This window comes from Macaca fascicularis, chromosome 3 (genome assembly GCF_037993035.2).
Source record: "Macaca fascicularis isolate 582-1 chromosome 3, T2T-MFA8v1.1".
NCBI lineage: Eukaryota > Metazoa > Chordata > Mammalia > Primates > Cercopithecidae > Macaca > Macaca fascicularis.
The window spans coordinates 828810-844481 of NC_088377.1; the positions used below are offsets into that span (position 1 = coordinate 828810).

General features: G+C 46.7%; 2 protein-coding genes across 24 annotated transcripts in view; one reads left to right on the top strand and one right to left on the bottom strand.

Moving 5' to 3' along the window:
* YBEY (ybeY metalloendoribonuclease) overlaps nucleotides 1–3268 on the bottom strand; it is a 14151-nt gene extending 10883 nt beyond the window's left edge. For 10 of the 15 annotated variants that reach the window (XR_010585173.2, XM_065540929.1, XM_065540927.1 and 7 more), the window contains exons 1-2: nucleotides 3210–3268; nucleotides 2490–2743 (exon numbers count right to left, since the gene is read on the bottom strand). Coding sequence is in view for 13 of the 15 variants with exons in the window: in XM_065540929.1 (XP_065397001.1) it covers nucleotides 2490–2699 (210 nt within the window). In the remaining 2 variants the exon portion in view is untranslated. Of the gene's footprint in view, nucleotides 1–2489; nucleotides 2744–2876 lie in introns of all 15 variants that reach the window. The other 5 variants (XR_012431857.1, XM_005548485.4, XM_045387801.3 and 2 more) reach the window with 3 other exon arrangements.
* Nucleotides 3028–15672, top strand: part of MCM3AP (minichromosome maintenance complex component 3 associated protein) — a 53002-nt gene continuing 40357 nt past the window's right edge. For 4 of the 9 annotated variants that reach the window (XR_006696552.3, XR_012431847.1, XM_005548479.4 and 1 more), the window contains exons 1-7: nucleotides 3355–3893; nucleotides 4217–5543; nucleotides 5777–6000; nucleotides 9064–9142; nucleotides 9526–9670; nucleotides 11617–11807; nucleotides 13934–14073. Coding sequence is in view for 4 of the 9 variants with exons in the window: in XM_005548479.4 (XP_005548536.3) it covers nucleotides 4325–5543; nucleotides 5777–6000; nucleotides 9064–9142; nucleotides 9526–9670; nucleotides 11617–11807; nucleotides 13934–14073 (1998 nt within the window). In the remaining 5 variants the exon portion in view is untranslated. Of the gene's footprint in view, nucleotides 3107–3354; nucleotides 3894–4216; nucleotides 5544–5776; nucleotides 6001–9063; nucleotides 9143–9525; nucleotides 9671–11616; nucleotides 11808–13933; nucleotides 14074–15672 lie in introns of those variants that run through there. The other 5 variants (XM_005548482.5, XM_005548480.4, XM_005548481.4 and 2 more) reach the window with 5 other exon arrangements.

Below are 15672 nucleotides of genomic sequence, written 5' to 3' on the forward strand. Positions count from 1 at the left end.
TTCTTTAAAAACCTGTTTGTTGTTTAGGTTGATATCACCTTGTCATATGGCTTTTCATTTCTTTTATCCCTCCCAATGCAGAATCACACAGATCCACAACCTCTACAGAGTTAAACCATCACATGAACACGATTGTATATTTCTGTTCTTTCTACTTGGTATTTTGTCCTAAAGAGTCTTTCACATTTTCCACATAAAGACTATAAAGACCAGCCCACTTAGTTAAGGACTGTTCACACTAAGTCAGTCACCTATGGCTGGATATTTAGGGTGCTCCTTTTATTTTCCTATTACAGAAAACAGTAACTTTTCTTTTTTTGGGACAGGGTCTCACTCTGCGGCCCAGGGTGGATGGAGTGCAGAGGTGCAATCTTGGCTGACTGCAGCCTCAGTTTCTTGAGCTCAGGCGATCCTCTCACCTCAGCCTCCTGAGTAGCTGGGACTACAGGTTTGCACACCACCATGCCCAGCTAATTGTTGTTTTTATTTTTTGTAGAAACAAGGTTTGACTATGTTGCCCAGACTGGTCTTGAACTCCTGGGCTCAAGTGATCCTCCCACCTTAGCTTCCCAAAGTGCTAGGATTATAGGCCCAGCCAATAAATTAACATTTTAAGACATTTTTACATGATTCAGCATTTTCTTTTTTTTTTTTTTTTCCTTTGAGACAGAGTCTCTCTCTGTTGCCAGGCTGGAGTGCAGTGGTCGGATCTCAGTTCACTGCAACCTCCGACTCCCTGGTTCAAGCGATTTTCCTGCCTCAGCCTCCCGAGTAGCTGGGATTACAGGCACGTGCCACCAAGCCCAGCTAACTTTTTTTGTATTTTTAGTAGAGACGGGGTTTCACCATGTTGGCCAGGATGGTCTCGAACTTCTGACATCATGACCCACCCACCTCGGCCTCCCAAAGTGCTGGGATTACAGGCGTGAGCCACTGTACCCTGCCTCTTCTGTCTTTTGGTTTATTGTCTTGGGTGTGTCACTACTGGACTAAAGGATACGTCTGTTTGAAATGCTCTTGGAGTAGATTTGCCAAGTTGCTTTCCCAAAGGATTGCTCCAATTCCTGCTGCTACAATGTGGGAAGCCTTGAATGAAGTCACGTACAGAATGTAGATAATAACCTGACTGCTATCACATCGAGTCTGTTGGAAATATTTACCCCAGTCTGTTACTTTCAGTGTTGTTTTGATTTTTCCAATGTGCACATATTCATTAACGAATCCCGCTTAAAATCGCAAAAATATTGCAGAAGCACTTTGCTTCTCTCTTTTAATTCACTGAGAGCATTAGGAGGGGAAGGGGGTGGCTGCTAGTCACCTTTTTCTTTTCTTTTTTTTTTTTTCTGAGACAGAGTTTCCCTCTTGTTGCCCAGGCTGGAGTGCAATGGTGCGATCTCGGCTCACTGCAACCTCCACCTCAGGGGTTCAAGCGATTCTCCTGCCTCAGCCTCCCAGGTAGCTAGGATTACAGGCACACTGCGCCCCTCCCCCCACACACCCAGCTAATTTTTTGTGTTTTTAGTAGAGGCAGAGTTTCACCATGTTGGCCAGGCTGATCTCGAACTCCTGACCTCAGGTGATCCACCTGCCTTGGGCTCCCAAAGTGCTGGGATTATCAGCATGAGCCATCACGCCCGGCTGTTACCTTTCTTTTTCTGCTGGCTTACCGGTGTAATTGTGGCCTCTGGGTGACGGCCATCGATCAGTGGAGGCTGAATATACTGCTCTCTCTACTTTTGTGTATATTTGGAAATTTTCAAAATTAAAATTAAAAATCATGTCTGTAATATATATACTTATATGCGCCACAGAGCCTAGCCTATAATATAATTAATACAGGAAATTTAGGCTGGGCGCCGTGGCTCACGCCTGTAATCCCAACACTCTGGGAGGCCGAGGCAGGCAGATCACCTGAGGTCAGGAGTTCAAGAGCAGCCTGGCCAACATGGTGAAACTTCTGTCTCTACTAAAAATACCCCCCCCAAAAAAATTAACCCACTTTGGGAGGCCAAGGTGGGCGGATCACGAGGTCAGGAGATCGAGACCATCCTGGCTAACACGGTGAAACCCCGTCTCTACTACAAATACAAAAAACTAGCCGGGCGCGGTGGCGGGCGCCTGTAGTCCCAGTTACTGGGAGGCTGAGGCAGGAGAATGGCGTAAACCCGGAAGGCGGAGCTTGCAGTGAGCCGAGATCGCGCCACTGCATTCCAGCCTGGGCGACACAGCAAGACTCCGTCTCAAAAAAAAAAAAAAAAAAAAAAATAGCCAGGTGTGGTGGCCCACATCTGTAGTCCCACCTACTGGGGAGGCTGGGGCAAAAGAATCACTTGAAGCAGGCAGGGAGGTTGCAGTGAGCCGAGATCGCACCACTGCACTCCAGCCTGGGTGACAGAGCAAGACTCCGTCTTAATTAAAGAAAAAAAAAAAGACAGGAAATTTACTCTGGGAAGGTAGGCTAGACAAGAGGAACGCTTTTTTTTTTTTACCTCATGAAATGGAAAAGAAAGCACATCGGTTGGGACGTTTCTACCTCTGTAGATTCTATTAATGTGCTGAATATTCTTGTTGTCAACACAGATGATCCCCAGGTCAAATTTCTGCACTCCTAAAATCCTCCTTACAATCTCGATCTTACTGCGAAGTGGCGCTCTCCTGATGGGGATGACTCGCTGCAGGTTTCTAATCACCAAACTCATTTCACGAAGAATAACCAGCCCTTTAAAAATGTTTGCAACGGAACCTGGGGTTAAGGTGTAAGAGAAGACCAATCAGTACAAGTGATAACACATTCTGTAAAAATACACATGCACACGCAATCAAATCACTTTATTTGGTGGAACTGATTGAAAAATCTTAAGGTAATTTACATTTACCACAAGGAGGATGCAACAACGAGGGGCTATGGAAGGACGCCGCGGAATCAGGCCGGGACTCCAGGAGGGCGGAGCGGAAGGAGCGGTTCCCAGAGAAGGGACAGGTGCACTGTGCGCGCGGGGCGAGGCGCGCGAGAACGCGGCGGGGTGCGGGGGAGGGACGCGGCCGGGGAGGGACGCGGCGGAGGAGGGAACGGGCTGGAATGGGGAGCACAGAATGGGGGACACAGGTAAGCGCTGGGGCCAGGTCCTCTGGGGTCTGGGGCGCCCGCAGACCGACGGGGGTGAATGCGACGCTCTCGCTTGGGAGACTAGAAACCCGCCCAGACGTACCGATGTCTGGACCCGGCAAAAGGCGCGACAGCGGGCGGACCCTCCCGACCGGAAGCCCCGCCGCCGAGCCGGTTGGGGAGAGCGGAACCGGATCGCAGCGGGCGGGGCGGAACACGGTAGTGCCGAGCGAACCGGAAGTCGGTCCGCGGCGTTTCCTGCCCGCGGAGGGCAGCGCTGAGTATCGCGGCAGCGGCCTGTGTTTGCGCCTCTAGTCCTTCCGAGGGGCCCGAGGGCAGCGCGGGCCTCGGGGTCCTGCGGCTAGACGGTGAGCGTGGGGGCTGGGCCGGCGCCGGGGGCGCCGTTTCCTTCCCCCGCGCACGTCCGCGCGCCCGGGCCTCCACATCGTCGCTAACGGAGCGTTGCGGCGCCGGCGGCCCCTGGCGAGCCCGGGGCAGTACAGTGACCAGGCCGGCCCGGGCCCACCGCGCGGCCTCCGCCGTTTCGGGCTGTGCTGGGTGGAAGATTAGGCTCCCCGGCACGCCGTCCCCGCCGAGAGGCCGCAGCTCCGTGGCAGCGCCCTCGCCCTTCCAGCCGGCTCGAGGGTGGTCGCCAGGGCGCGATAAAGGAATGTGAGACAGTGGTTAGCGCTCCAGCCGCTCCGAGGGAAGCCAGGCAGCGTTACGCTGAATTCTCCGGCTGTAGAGATTGGAGGAAGACAGGAGAAATTCGTCTCTAAGCTGTAAGGTGGAACAGCATTTATCTTCTTACTACCAATGGAGGTTTTTCATGAATTTACTAACTCAGTAAAAGGAGTCGGCTTTCTTTTCTTATTCGGCTTTCTTTTCTTTTAATCTTAAAGGGATCACGCTTTAAATCTCTGTAACAAAGTAATTATTTGTACCACTCTCTACTCCACCCTCCAACAAAATAACCTGTTGGCTCTCGGAAAATAATAGCCCTTTGCCTGCCTTTGAAATAGTTATCTTTTAGTGTGACAGTGTTCAAAAATTCTTTTCTTAGTCTTGTAGCAGAACATAGCTGTGATGATCTGAATTTTTGTCTTTCAGCGTGTTCTGAAGACGAAGGGGAGCTCCCTAGTGCTACGGGGCTGTTTCAGGAAGCCAGTTAATTTTGCACACGTAATACTTATTACCTTCTAATAATTGGAACAGAAGATGAACCCAACTAATCCTTTCAGTGGGCAGCAGCCTAGTGCTTTTTCAGCGTCTTCTAGTAATGTAGGAACACTTCCATCTAAGTCGCCATTTCGATTTGGTCAACCTTCTCTTTTTGGACAAAACAGTACCTTATCTGGGAAGAGCTCGGGATTTTCACAGGTGTCCAGCTTTCCAGCGTCTTCCGGAGTAAGTCATTCCTCTTCAGTGCAAACATTAGGGTTCACCCAATCCTCAAGTGTTGGACCCTTTTCTGGTCTTGAGCACACTTCCACCTTTGTGGCTACCTCTGGGCCTTCAAGTTCATCTGTGCTGGGAAACCCAGGATTTAGTTTTAAATCACCCACCAGTGTTGGGGCTTTCCCAAGCACCTCTGCTTTTGGACAAGAAGCTGGAGAAATAGTGAACTCTGGTTTTGGGAAAACAGAATTCAGCTTTAAACCTCTGGAAAATGCAGTGTTCAAACCAATACTGGGGGCTGAATCTGAGCCAGAGAAAACCCAGAGCCAAATTGCTTCTGGGTTTTTCACGTTTTCCCACCCAATTAGTAGTGCACCTGGAGGCCTGGCCCCATTCTCTTTTCCTCAAGTAACAAGTAGTTCAGCTACCAATTCAAATTTTACCTTTTCAAAACCTGTTAGTAGTAATAATTCATTATCTGCCTTTACCCCTGCTTTGTCAAACCAAAATGTAGAGGAAGAGAAGAGAGGACCTAAGTCAATATTTGGAAGTTCTAGTAATAGCTTCAGCAGCTTCCCTGTGTCATCTGCGGTTTTGGGCGAACCTTTCCAGGCTAGCAAAGCAGGTGTCAGGCAGGGGTGTGAAGAAACTGTTTCCCAGGTGGAACCACTTCCCAGCCTAATGAAAGGAATGAAAAGGAAGGAGGATCAGGATCGCTCCCCAAGGAGACATGGCCACGAGACAGCAGAAGATTTGGATCCTCTGTCCCGGGGTGATCATCCTCCGGACAAACGACCTGTCCGCCTGAATCGACCCCGGGGAGGTACTTTATTTGGTCGGACGATACAGGATGTTTTCAAAAGCAATAAGGAAGTATGTCGTCTGGGCAACAAGGAGGCCAAAAAGGAAATTGGATTTGTTGAGTCTGGAGAAAGTGACCACATGGCTATCCCAGGAGGGAGTCAGTCTGTCCTGGCACCTTCCCGGATGCCAGGTGTGAATAAAGAGGAAGAAACTGAAAGTAGAGAGAAGAAAGAAGGTGAGCTCTGAAAATGTAGAACGTAGAGTAAATCCTGCTGGCAGGTTGTCAATACGTTTCTCTGGGGGGTTAGCTTGATTTTTCACATAAATCTCCCATAAACATTAGGGATTCTAACATGTCATATGGAGCAGGTCTTAAATCTGTGAAAATTTCCTCTGCTTTTACACAGTTGGTGCCTCTTGTTGTCGGAAACATCTGATGGTTTAAGTGTCCACTCTCTGAACCCCTAGATTCTCTAAGAGGAACTCCGGTGCGTCCGAGTAACAGAAGCGAGAGCACAGACAGTCTTGGGGGCTTGTGTCCCTCTGAAGTCACAGCCATCCAGTGCAAGAACATCCCCGACTACCTCAACGACAGGACCATTCTGGAGAACCATTTCGGCAAAATTGCTAAAGTGCAGCGCGTCTTTACCAGGCGCAGCAAAAAGCTGGCAGTGGTACATTTCTTTGATCATGTGAGTGCTCCCATCTTGCCATTTATTACCCTAGATTTGAACCTTGTCACTTTAAAACCTTTTTTTTTTTTTTTTTTTTTTTTTGGTCCATCAGTTGTTTGCTTACTGTAATGTAGGGAAAGTACTCAAATACCTTATTAGCATCGGCTGGGAGAGCACTATTTATTTCATAATTTGGAGTGTTCCAAGTCCCTACAGAATGCAGTACTTTAGAAATGCTGGGAGAGTTGTTCCCATGAAGTGAAATTCTTCTTAAAGGCTTTAGGAATTCAGAAATTCTTCCGAAAGGCTCTAACCACATAGTACTTTTGGAACTTGAGTTTTTTGGGTTTTGTTTTGTTTTTTTTGGTCATAGTACATGATCACTGTAAACCTTCAAACAATACAGAAAAAGTGAAATTGGCCGGGCGCGGTGGCTCACGCCTGTAATCCCAGCGCTTTGGGAGGCCAAGGTGGGCTGATGATGAGGTCAGGAGATCAAGATCGTCCTGGCTAACACGGTGAAACCCCGTCGCTACTAAAAATACAAAAAACTAGCCAGGTGTGGTGGCGGGCGCCTGTAGTCCCACCTACTCAGGAGTCTGAGGTGGGTGAATCGCTTGAACCCGGGAGGCGGAGGTTGCAGTGAGCCAAGTTCGTGCCACTGAACTCCAGCCTGGGTGACAGAGCCAGACTCCGTCTCAAAAAAGAAAAAGTGAAATTCCCCTTGTCATCCTATCCTCTAGAGATAACTGCTTTGAAGCACTGGGTTTGTATCCTGACTTTAAATGTATGCATCAGACTTTCTTTTTATTTATTTATTGTTTTTGAGATGGAGTCTCAAGTGCATAATATTTTCTAGGGTGCAGTGAGTGTGGACTGCTCATGTTGTATAGCTTTATATCTTCACTGTTTTTTCTGAGTATTCTCATAGACAAAATTATGTTCTAGAGAAATTTATAAAGTAGAAATTTATAAAGTGGGTGATACTCCTTTGAGTGGATGGACTACGTTTTGTTGATTAATCTGTTGGCAGACATGGGTTGTTTCTACTTTTTGGCTATTGTGAATAATGTTCATTGTCGTATAACTATCTGAGTCCCTGCTTTCAATTTTTTGGGGTATATTCTTAGGGTTGGAATTGCTAGGTCATATGGTAATCCTAATTTGTTTTTAGTTTTAATTTTTTAAATTAAAAAAATTGTTTTTATTTTTGCGTTTGTAGAGACATGGTCTCACTATGTTGCTCAGGCTGGTCTTGAGCTCCTGGCCTCAAGCTATCCTCCTGCCTTAGCCTCCCAAAGTGTTGGGATTACAGATCTGAGTCATTGTGCCGGCTCTCATTTTTGTTGTTGTTGTTGTTTTTGAGACAGGGCCTCGCTTTGTCACCCAGGCTGTAGTGTAGTGGCACAATCTTGGCTCACTTCAACCTTCACCTTTTTGGTCAAGCGATTCTCTTCCCTCAGCCTCCCAAGTAGCTGGGATTGTGTGCGCACCACCACGCCTGGCTAATTTTTGTGTTTTTAGTGAAGATGGGGTTTCATCACGTTAGCCAGGCTGGTCTTGAACTCCTGACCTCAGTGATCTATGCACCTTGGTCTCCCAAAGTGCTGGGATTACAGGCATGAGCCACCATGCCTGGCCTTGTTTTTATTATTTATTACTATTATTATTATTATTATTTTTTTGAGATGAAGTTTAACTATGTGGCCCAGGCTGGTCCTAAACTCCTGGGCTCAAGTGATCCTCCCACCTCCACTTCCCAAAGTGCTAGGATAACAGGCATGAGCCCCCGTGCCCAGCCCCCCTTTTGTTTTTAAAGTTATTTTTTGCGTATTGCAGTGTGCTCATTCTCCCAGCTGAACCTTAAATATTTTATGACATAACTAATATTTAAATACATTGCCTTTATAAACAATTCGTTGATACAGACAAAACTGAACATCCTTATCTCTCCTGTTATTTAGGAGTAGTCCAGGTTAACTAGTGTGGTGGGTATTTTTCTAGACTTTTTTTTTTTTTTTTTGAGACGGAGTCTTGTTCTGTCGCCCAGGCTGGAGTGCAGTGGCACCATCTCCACTCACTGCAAGCTCCACCTCCCGGGCTCATGCCATTCTCCTGCTTCAGCCTCCTGAGTAGCTGGGACTACAGACACCTGTCACCACACCCGGCTAATTTTTTGTGTTTTTGGTAGAGACGGTTTCACCATGTTAGCCAGTATGGTCTTGATCTCCTGACCTCGTGATCTGCCTGCCTGGGTCTCCCAAAGTGCTGGGATTACAGGCATAAGCCACGGTGCCCTGCCTTTTCTAGACATTTTTATGAGTGTATCTACAGGGAGACTAACATGTGATTGGTTTTGTGTGTGTTTTCTGTAGTAAGTGGCATCCTGTGTGTGTTATTCTGCAGCTCCCTTTTGTGCTTAATTGTGACTTGGCAAACTTACTGTTTCTGTATATGTGATCAGCTGGTGAGAATCATCTCACCAAATGCCAACAAGGCCAAGTTTGTGAGTTCTATGAAGCAAAGTTGTTAATTAAAAAAAAGGGGCTGGGCGCGGTGGCTCATGCCTGTAATCCCAGCACTTTGGGGGGCCGAGGCGGGCGGATCACGAGGTCAGGAGATGGAGACCATCCTGGCTAACACGGTGAAACCTTGTCTCTACTAAAAATACAAAAAATTAGCTGGGAATGGGTGGCGGGCGCCTGTAGTCCCAGCTACTCAGGAGACTGAGGCAGGAGAACGCATGAACCCGGGAGGCGGAGCTTGCAGTGAGCCAAGATCTCGCCACCGTACTCCAGCCTGGGTAACAGAGCGAGACTCTGTCTCAAAAAAAAACAAAAGAAAAGAGGGAAGAGCAAATACATGCTGGTGAGACAGGTAAGGGAGATGAATCCTGCTGCTGCCACAGCCAGAGACCATGCAAGCAGCAGACGTGTGGGTGGAGGAATCACTGTCGTGCAAAGGACGCCAGCTCCTGGTGCCTTTGAATGGTCTGTTGTGCTTACTGCATTTGAGTTTTCAATCCCATTTCCTTTGGTTTCCTGATGTACTCACACTTGGTGGTTGTGGACTGTTTTCCAGGCATCTGCAGCCCTGGCCAGAAAGAAGGGGAAAAGTTTGCATAAAGACATGGCTATCTTTTGGCACAGGAAGAAAATAAGTGAGTTTTCAATTATTCTTTTCACTTTTTAAAAAAATTATTTTTTTAAATTTATTTATTTATTTATTTATTTATTTAATAAAGATGAGATCTTGCTATGTTGCCCAGTCTGATCTTGGGATTACAGGCATGAGCCATTGTGCACGGCCCTCTTTTCAGTTTCTCATGCTCTTGGTCCAAACCCTTTGAGCATGAGCCCTTTCCCCAGCCAGTGGGGGAGGCTGGCTCTGAGTGGATTTGCATCTCACAGTTATTTCCTTGGGCTCTTCTCTAACCTCCTGTGACAATGAAAATAATATTACTTTCTCAGAAACAGAGTGAAAAAGTCCAGTACCAGGTGATCTATGATTGCATAAACTCTTTTCTACCTCCTGTGTCCACAGGCCCCAATAAGAAACCCTTTTCCCTGAAGGAGAAGAAACCAGGTGATGGTGAAGTCAGCCCGAGCACAGAGGATGCACCCTTTCAGCACTCTCCTCTTGGCAAGGCCGCAGGGAGGGCTGGTGCTAGCAGCCTCCTGAATAAAAGGTGGGATCGGTCCCTCCTAATGACCTTATTTGGGAAGGACCAGGAAATAGCGCCCTGCAGTGACACATGAGTCAGGGTGCAAGACTGTGGAGAGTGGTGAGGAGACAAAGCCAGTTGCCCGGGATGGCTGGGGGTGGAGGGCAGGGGCTCTGCCCCTCCAGCCAGCATGGGCTATGAGGAGGTGGGTCTGTGTGGGGCTGGTGGTTGCAGCCAGAAGAGAGAATTTTCTGACACTGGTACCTGTCAGCTGTAGAGATGGTGGACAGCAGTGATTCTGTCCTGTCTTGTTCTCACATACCCTAGGGCCAAGGTTGCTGAGAAAGCCTTCCTTTGGGGCTGGCCTTTTTTTCTTGTTTCTACTTGGCATTTTCTATGGGAGAATCTCATCACACAGTTGTTATAGCTGGTGTAGGCCTTTCAGCTGCAGCTACAGGAGATCCAGGGGAGGCTGCTCACTTAGGACAGCAGAACTTCTGTCCTTGCACAGAGTGCCTGCTCTGTGGGACACACGCAGGCTGGCGCCCTGTGGCGGGTCGCCGCCTGCCTCACAGGATTGTAGTAGCAAATCTCCTTGCTCATCTAACTTGTCCTGAATCCCACTGCAGTTGAGTGCAGTTCCACTTGACATATAAATGTATAAGCAATAACTTTTTTCTCAAGGCATTTAAGTGGCTGTAGTAAACTATGCATTCCTTTTGTTTTGAGACAGAATCTCACTTTGTTGCCCAGGTTGGAGTTCGGTGGCATGATCTTGGCTCACTGCAATCTCTGCCTCCTGGGTTCAAGAAATTCTCCTGCCTCAGCCTCCCTAGTAGCTGGGATTACAGACATGCTCCACCATGCCCAGCTAATATGTTTGTATTTTTAGTAGAGATGCGGTTTCACCATGTTGGCCAGGCTGGTCTCGAACTCCTGACTAGACATGCATGCCCGGTCAAACCATGCATTTCTGATAATCACTTACAGCAGTTTCCAGTTTCCAGCATGACTTTTTTTTTTTTCCTAAAAAGCTGTCACTTAAAGGAAGGGCAGCATGACTTTTTGTAGGTGCAGCTTATCACAGTGAAGCAGACACGGTTGGCCGTGTTAGTTGTGTTAGCCGGCACGTGATGTGAACTGCCCTGGCTACCTTGTCTGTCTGGGGAACTCTGTTCTCAAAGGCTTTTCCTTTTCACACCAGACCTACTTTGACAGGTCTCCGTCTTTTCATCTTTTGGCCAATGTATTTTCCTCACTTTCCATTTCGTGATGAGCAGTTTAGTTGCTGGTTTGACATAATCTTTGACATTCAAGTTCAGAAAATGATGAAAGCTAGAAAATGGGGAAGCTGAGGGAGAATTCCTGATTCCTTTTAGTATGTCCTACCAAAATAAACTTCTGTTTTAAAACATGTAGGCATAATATTTCCTTGATATTAAAGATTTTTTTCATGCTGAGTTTCATTTCTTCGAGATAGGAATCAGTAAATGCTCCTTTTAGCTGTTTAAATGTGCCTATCTTTTTTTGGGTAGGGGGTGGTAAGTTTGGAGCCTCACACTGTAACCCATACTGGAGAGCAGCAGTGCAATCTCAGCTCACTGCAACCTCTGCCTGCCAGGCTCAAGCAATCCTCTCACCCCAGGCTCCCAAGTAGCTGGGACTACAGGCACATGCCACCATGCCTGGCTGATTTTTAAATTTTTGTAGAGATGGGGTCTCCCTATGTTGCCCAGGCTATTTTGTTTTTCAAAAGTATGAAATATTTCAAAATTATATTAAAGTCAGTGAATAAGGTGAATAACGGTTTTGTGTTCATTACCATCTTTATCAAAACTCAATAAGTGCTTGTAGTTTCTCAGCTTTAGATGACCATAAAATCTTGAAAGATGAGGGGACGTGTTCAGAAATGAAAATGCTCTGAAGGCCTTCCTGGTACGAGGGCCCTCAGTGTGGTGTTTACTTTATAGCTCTCCAGTGAAGAAGCCAAGTCTTCTAAAGGCCCACCAATTCGAGGGAGACTCTTTTGACTCAGCCTCTGACGGCTCTGAGGGCCTCGGGCCATGTGTGCTGTCCCTCAGTACCCTGATAGGCACTGTGGCTGAGACGTCCAAGGAGAAGTACCGCCTGCTTGACCAGAGAGACAGGATCATGCGGCAAGGTATGGCATGTGGTGGCAGAGGTTCTAAGGGCCTGGTGAGGTCGTCTTCTTGGGTGCCATCAGGGCAGGAGCAACTCCTTTCCATTGGGCTCTATTGCTGTTGAGTCTCAGGGCCTCTGATGTGCTGTGTCTGATCTTCATGGTCTGCCAGTCTTCTTGGAGTGAGTGTTGTGTGTATGTGTACATATATGTGCAAATATGTTTGCTAATGTATGTATAAAATAGCAGTGGGAGGATGCAAAAGAATGGACTCCTGTCTGTAGAGGGAGGAGGATTCTGAAGGGCAGAGGTTATGGCGGAGTGTTCCATCTCAGACAGGGCACCCTTACACTGTTACAATGTTGAACTGTGTGAATGTATTACCTATTAAAAAGTAAGTATTCTGTTAACACTAAAAATATATGCAGGGACCAAAAATAAAAGGAAAAAACACAGGTGCTCCTCTTTGCCAATTTTATTCTCTTAAATTTCAGCCGAGCTGGGTGTGGTGACTCACGCCTGTAATCCCAGCACTTTGGGAGGCCGAGGCATGTAGACCACCTGAGGTCATGAGTTCAAGACCAGCCTGGCCAACATGGCAAAACCCCCATCTTTACAATAAATAAATAAATAAATAAATTAGCTGGGTGCGGTGGTGTACACCTGTAGTCCCAGCTACTAGGGAGGCTGAGGCAGGAGAATCACTTGAACTGGCTAGGCAGAGGTTACAGTGAGCCGAGATTGTGCCACTACACTCCAGCCTGAGTGACAGGATGAGACTTTGTCTCAAAAAAAAAAAAAAAAAATGCTGGACGTGGTGGCTTACGCCTGTAATCCCAGCACTTTGGGAGGTCGAGGCTGGTGGATCACTTGAGGTCAGGAGTTCGAGACCAGCCTGACCAACATGGAGCAACCTGGTATCTACTAAAAATAGAAAAATGGTGGCACATGCCTGTAATCCCAGCTACTCGGGAGGCTGAGGCAGGAGAACTGCTTGAACCCATGAGGCGGAGCTTACAGTGAGCCAAGATTGCGCCACTGCAGTCTAGCCTGGGCAATAGAGTGAGACTCCATCTCAAAAAAAAAAAAAATTCAGCTATAGGAGTTTCCTTTTTTAAAAGCTGTGGATATTTCGATTAATCACCATGTTTCCTTAATATAGTGATACATAGTAATAAAAACTGCCATCATACATCATATCATTGATGATAGTGATTTTTATATTCCAAATGAAATTATTAGGTGTTAGAATTTTTCTTTTTTTAATTTTTTTCCTCGAAATGGAGTCTTGCTCTGTTACCCATGCTGGAGTGCAGTGGTGCAGTCTTGGCTCACTGCAATATCCGCCTCCCAGGTTCAAGTGATTCTCTTGCCTCAGCCTCCTGAGTAGCTGGGACTACAGGCATGCGCCACCCTGCCTGGCTAATTTTTGTATTCTTAGTAGAAATAGGGGTTCTCTGTGTTGGTCAGGCTGGTCTCGAACTCCTGACCTCAGGTGATCTGCCAGCCTTGGCCTTCCAAAGTGCTGGGATTGCAGGCGTGAGCCACCAGGCCCAGCCCAGGTATTAGAATTTTTCAAAATAAAAACAAGTATATATTTTTAGTTGTGAAGTTGTTGCATTTCCATTTACTTGCAAGCTACATTTGTAACTATTTAATTCTAAGTGTAATCATAGAAGTTATTCAGGTAAGAACCCAGTTAACTTTCATTATATGATTCCTATATTAAAGTCATGGTGAATACCGAGACAGAGTTTTAGAATAGTAATATATTTTGAATATTTGCAGTTGTTACAAGTCAATCCTTTTAGTAAACATCCTGCACCATGATTTTTTGTCATTGAGGTCATTACAGGAGTTAGAAAACTCCGGCTGAAAGTGAGGACACTCCCGTGCTTTTATCTGCAGTGAGGCTCTGTGACTGTTGGAGAGGTGGACTCGGGTCTTCAGGAGTTTTGATGTCCCACTGCCTGGCAGAATAGAACATAAGTCCTCTTTCTCTGAGGCTCAGAGTTCTACAAATATTTTTCTTTTCTTTTGTAATGCATGTGTGTGTTTTAATTTCTTTTTATCATTATGAGAATACACATCTGTAGGTTCGTGCTAACCATGTGGTACATTCTTACCTTTTACTTGACGTCATTTAGCTCGGGTGAAGAGAACCGACCTGGACAAAGCGAGGACTTTTGTTGGGACCTGCCTGGATATGTGTCCTGAGAAGGAGAGGTACATGCGGGAGACGCGTAGCCAGCTGAGTGTATTCGAAGTGGTCCCAGGGACTGACCAGGTAGAGCCCTGCATCTCCCTGCGGAGTGGGGGCAGGGTGTGCAGGGGATGGGGCTGCTTTTGTCATTTCTGTACCTACTTGATTTGGGTGTTTGTTTTAGAGGGTGTTGGATATTGGGGCTATTAACAATCATATTAAGCTGTTTTGCATTGTGAGATGTTCACTCTGTAATTGGTACCTATACATGATAACATGATAAGGTATAGATGCAAGTTATTGTAAATAAAGTTGTTTTTCTTTCTTTTTTTTTTTTTTTTGAGACAGGGTCTCACTCTGTCACCTAAGCTGGAGCACAGTGGTCCAGTCATGGCTCACTACAGCCTCATCTTCCCAGGCTCAGGTGATCATCTCACTCAGCTTACAGAGTAGCTGGGATTGCAGGCATGCTCCACCATGCCCAGTTATCGTCGTAGTTTTTGAAGCGATGGGGTCTTGCCCAGGCTGGTCCCAAACTCCTAAGCTCAAGTGATCTGCCCACGTCCGCCTCTCAAAGTGCTGGGATTACAGGCGTGAGCCACCACATCCGGCTAACTTTTTTCTTTTTACAATCTTATTCCTATCTGTTTCTATGCTTATGTTTTACACATTCAAGGTTATGCTCTAGATACAATTTTATGTGTATTTTTTCCACTTAAAATTATGTCACAAGGCTGGGCGTGGTGGCTCACGCCTGTAATCCCAGCACTTTGGGAGGCCGAGGCGGGCGGATCACAAGGTCAAGAGATCGAGACCATCCTGGCTGACACGGTGAAACCCTGTGTGTACTAAAAATACAAAAAATTAGTCGGGCGTGGTGGCGGGCGCCTGTAGGCCCAGCTACTTGGGAGGCTGAGGCAGCAGAATGGCGTGAACCCGGGAGGTGGAGCTGGCAGTGAGCTGAGATCGTGCCACTGCACTCTAACCTGGGCAACAGAATGAAACTCCATCTCAAAAAAAAAAAAAAAAAAAAATTTTGTCATGAACATTTTCCTTTGTTAGGGTAAACTATGAGCATTTAAAAATGACAGCATAGGCCGGGCGCGGTGGCTCAAGCCTGTAATCCCAGCACTTTGGGAGGCCGAGACGGGCGGATCACTAGGTCAGGAGATCGAGACCATCCTGGCGAACACGGTGAAACCCCGTCTCTACTAAAAAATACAAAAAATTAGCCAGGCGAGGTGGCGGGCGCCTGTAGTCCCAGCTACTCGGGAGGCTGAGGCAGGAGAATGGCGTGAACCCGGGAGGCGGAGCTTGCAGTGAGCTGAGATCCGGCCACTGCACTCCAGCCCGGGTGACAGAGCCAGACTCCGTCTCAAAAAAAAAAAAAAAAAAAAGACAGCATATTATTTTATTAGTAGCTCTGTCAAAACTGCATTTTTACCATTAGTAGATAGGCTGTTTCTAAATTTTTAGTTCTATTAATAATATTGTTTGGCATCTTATATGTAATGCTTCTCTACTATTTAGATTATTTTCTTCAGATTCTAAGAATTAAATTACTGCATCAGAGGGTATGACCTTTCCTGAACATTATCAATCTTCCCAAATTAGTTCCCTAGAAAGCTGCACCAATATAGATCCTTTTGGACTCTGTGAATTTTGCTTGTGGGCTCCTCCTCC